The 4,108-nt window shown below is 65.2% G+C and overlaps 1 protein-coding gene across 1 annotated transcript in view; it reads right to left on the bottom strand.

Moving 5' to 3' along the window:
• Positions 1–4,108, bottom strand: part of LOC105000277 (putative ciliary rootlet coiled-coil protein-like 3 protein) — a gene marked incomplete at its 3' end in the record, with an annotated part of 34,526 nt that overhangs the window by 6,444 nt on the left and 23,974 nt on the right. Inside the window, exon 17 of the mRNA XM_010856055.1 lies at positions 2,535–2,678. Coding sequence (XP_010854357.1) covers positions 2,535–2,678 — 144 coding nt within the window. The remainder of the gene's footprint in view (positions 1–2,534; positions 2,679–4,108) is intronic.

The following is a 4,108-nucleotide window of genomic DNA, read 5'->3' as shown; positions in this document are numbered from 1 at the left end:
GCCCCGTCTGCGGCCTCAGCTCCCACTTGGTGAAGGGGGCGTGGAGAGACAGGGCGTGGAAAGACGGGATTGTGGAGAGACAGGACCGTGGAGAGATGGTGGAGTGGGAGACGTGGGGAGTGGAGGGACAGGTGAGTGGAGGGACAGGACCGTGGAAGGATGGGGCGTGGGGAGGGCTGTCTCTGGGCAGGCTCCCTGATGATTCTCCGGCTGCAACAGAGCCACCGGGGCCAGGCTGTTGCCGTCTCAGGAGCGGGTGTCGGGGCCTGCGCCAGCATGGAGGGCCTCAAACCCCAGGGAAGGCTGTGGAGCAAGTGGCGACCTCAGGCTGCCCTGGGCCTGTGTGCCGAGCCAAGCCGGGAGACGGGGCAGGTGCGTCCTTGCCCCCTGCCAGGCCTGTGCTGGCCCCAGAGAAGAGCACTTGCCGCACCAGAACTGCGGTCTGTGTCACCCCATAACTGGGGCCTCCTCACCCACAGCTTCCAGGCAGGGCCTGGGGAGTCAGTGGTTTTGTGAGTCTGAGAGCTCAGCTGAACCGCGGGTAGGGGGGTCAGTGGTCCAAACTGCCCTGGGACACAGGTTGCCTGCAGACCCCTGGGCTCAGCCCCTGCTGGGGGGCCTGGAGGGGACTGCAGACCCCGGGAAGGGGCAGACCGTCCTGGACGCAGGGACTGTGGGGTGGGGGCTCGCCGAGGCTCGGCCAGGACCTCGGGTCTCCCCTCTGACCAGGGAACCCTGGAGAAGGCATGTCCCCCCCCTGCAGGAAGAGATGGAGGAAGCCTCCAGGGGAGCCACGCAGAGTGGTGTCCGGCGCTGGCTTGAAGCAAGCCCACTCTGGCTGCTGCAGCGGGGCACTCTCCGGGTCTCTGGCCCGCTGGCTCCCGCGTCCGCCCACGGTTCTTGTTGTTCTGTTTTTGGGAAGGGCCGCTCTCCGCTCCCCTCCCGCCCCCCACATGTGGGAGCCACAACCGTGAGCAGCGTTTTCCGCCGAGCTCAGCAGAAATCCACCCTGAAGGTCAAGCACCAGGGAGAGGGCCTATCCATCATAAAAAGCTGTTTTCATTTCCCAGGGCTGAGGAGATGAAAACAAGCAAAACAAACGCGGGCCCCTCCCCCCGCCGCGTGAGAACAGCCATCCCTTTTACAGGAATCTTACGGCCAAATCGCTTAATGTGATTATAATAATTATTTCTTTACTAGAAATTGTATAAACAGCCTCTTTTGAAATCTCCTGCAGGGAGGTGACCCGAGGGCTCTGCATGGAGGCGGGAAAGCAGGGGAGAGGCTGTGCGGGCCCCAGCCCTGCGTGTGAGCACACGGAGCACGTGGCGTGTGCATCCACACACATCTATGTGTCCACCCGCGTGTGTGGTGCACGTGCACGCGAGTGTGCATGGACTCGTGCATGCTGCTTGCTGCACGTGTGTGTTGTCCATATGTGCTTGCATATGTGAATGCATTTACATGAGCTGTCACTGTGTTCCTTGCATGGGAGTGTGTTCTTTACATGCATGGAGGTGTATGTGCTGCATATGAGCTGCGTGGTGGGTGCACGCACACACACGCACAAGCATGCACACACACGCACGTGCGCACACATGTACACACGCACACATGTGTGGACCCCAGGCAGGGCTGCCAGAGGCCTGGATGTCCCTCCAGTTTAAAGGCTGTGAAATGTTATGGTTTCCATGGTGACTCTGGGCCAGCCTGGCGCCTGGGAGGGCTCTCCAGGCTCCCTCTCTCTGCCATTGTTCCCCTTGCCCCCCTTACCCGCTTCAGCCTCCCCATCACCCCAGCCCTTTCCTGGGGCCCCTCTCCTTTCTGGGGGCAGCGATCAGGGAACCCAAACTCCCCACGAGGCCGTGCTCTCCCCCTTTACCCCAAGCACGGATGTGCCCAACCTCCCCGGCTCCTCCCCCTGCTGCCCCCCGTGTTAAAGCCTCACTCTGCTTCCCCGTGTGGTCGCTGACCAGGCCTGACTTTGAAATCTGTTGAAAAGAGACCTTTCTCTTTGGGGCCAAAGTAAACAGGCTGTCATGTTAAATCACGCTCTCTTCCTCTGGCGGCCCCACTCGGGGTGCCGGGGGTGGGCCCAGCCCCTCTCCTCGCTTGCTGCGCCCCTGCCAGCCTTGGCACCCGGCCCGGGAGTGCATGAGGTCGCGGGCCCCTCGGCCCCTCCCCACCCCGTGCCCTCCTGCCCTCCCCCCTGCAGGCGTCCCTGGGCCTGTCAGAGCCCTTCGTCAACACCTCCCCGATCTGCCTGCTGAGCCCGCTCACCCGCCCGCTCGCCTGCCTGGGGCCTTTCCTGGCCGGGCCCCCCCAGGACACCTCACCCGGCTCCTGGAGCCTGCAGCTGGCCTCAGGGCCTTGGCAGGGTAGCACATGGCTGCCCCCAAGCACACCTCTAACCCCGACCCTGGAGCTGCGTCCAGGGTGGGCAGTGCCCCTCGCCCAGGGTCTCTCCACTGCTGGTTGGACGTGGCCCCTGGCTGGGTCCCTGGTGCCCGCGGAGCCCCCGTGCTGCCCCTCACCTCTCTCCCTGTGCTGCTCTGCTGGGCCACCAGCGCCCGGAGCGTCTCGCGCAGGGCCCTGGCCTCCGTCTGGTGGGCAGAGATGGCATCCTCAAACTGGGCCTGCAGGGCCTTCAGCTCTGAGGCCACGGTGCTGATGGTGGCCTGGGGGGTGCAGCAAGCGGTGTGGGGTCAAGGGGCCGCCCCACGTAGGGGCAGCAGGCGGTCTGCTTTGGCCCCCGCACACCGTCCTGGGCCAGCTGGACGGCTCACTCAGGCGCCACGAGGCAGGGTTGCCACTCTGGCTGACCCGGTGCTGGGTCCTGAGGGGTCACAGTGGTGAAGGGCGTGGGGGGGTGGCAGGGGGCAGAGGCCCCATGTGGATCCCACGGAAGAGCTGACTGCTCCCGAACTTCCAAGCAGGACGTGGCATGGGGGACGCCCAGCATCGACCCAGCTCTAAGTGCGTAAGAACTCGTGACATGCCTGGGAAGGGTTGGGGGCTCTGCCTGCAGCCCTTGGGCAGGGTCATCCTGGTTCAGACCCTGCGGCCAGGCCCCTAGCTCGGACACCCTTTGGGAAGGGCCCAGCTTGGCCTCACTCTGCTTTCCTGTGGTCCCAGCGCAGGGTGCTCCCTCTGCTGACCAAGGGGCACCCGGAGCAAGAGCGCCCTGCTCCTTGAAGCCCCTCCTGTTGTGCACGGGACGCCACCTGCTCTCCCTGAACTCAGGCCCAGCCCAGCCTCCCCCATCCGGGGCCCTGCTGCTGCCACCACTGGGGCTCGGGGGGTGACCCCCAGGACCCCTGGATCCACAGGCTGGTGCTCGAGGGCTCTGGCGGGGGGCGCCCCATCAGGCGTGCCCCCGCTTTCGGGGAAGGAGCGCCGCCGGTGCCGCCTGTACCCCCGGCTGCCCCTCTGCACTGAGAAGTGCACCTTGCCCGTCAGGTCTGGCTGTGCCCCTAGGGTGGCCCCAGGGAGGCTGCAGCGAGTGCTCTGTGTTGCCCGGTGGGGAGGGGTGGCCCCTGTGGTGGTGCGCCACACGGCATGGCCACAGCCCCTCCACCCGCGGGGGCCTGCTCGCAGGTCACCAACAACTGGTGTTCCCTGGTTGCCTCTTCTTCCCATCCTCCCCCTCCAGTGGATTTTAATTTCCAGGCCGAGGTGACGAAAGAACCTTTTATGAGCTCCTAGAAGAGTTGGGCTGGCAGGCGCCTCCACCCCAGTCAGCTCGAGGGAAGGCTCCCAGGGGACCCTGCCAGCCGGGGCTTCAGCTCCTGGGTCTTGGGGGTCTTTCCTGGTCCCCTGACCACAGGGTGGGCCGAAGGAGCAGCTGGGCAGAGGTCGGGGAAGCGAGCCCCCAACCCCAGGGAACTTCTACAGCCCTCCAGGCTGTGCCCATGGAAGGGCCATCTGGCCTCGGGCATGGGACCGATCAGGGCGGGGGCTCCCGGGAGAGATGCTCTTGGGCAAGACTTTCCCGGGTGCCAGGAGCTGCTCTGCTCAGTGATCCAGGGATCCAGGTCCCGTGTCAGGCAGCAGGGGGTGAAGAAACACCCTGGCAGCCAACTCCTGATTGCAACACTCCTCCTCCCAG

The sequence above is a fragment of the Bison bison genome, unplaced genomic scaffold (genome assembly GCF_000754665.1).
Source record: "Bison bison bison isolate TAMUID 2011002044 unplaced genomic scaffold, Bison_UMD1.0 scf7180017854234, whole genome shotgun sequence".
NCBI classification, from domain to species: Eukaryota; Metazoa; Chordata; class Mammalia; order Artiodactyla; family Bovidae; genus Bison; species Bison bison.
The sequence above is the reverse complement of the archived record's forward strand: the minus strand, read 5'-3'. Positions and strand labels throughout refer to the sequence as shown.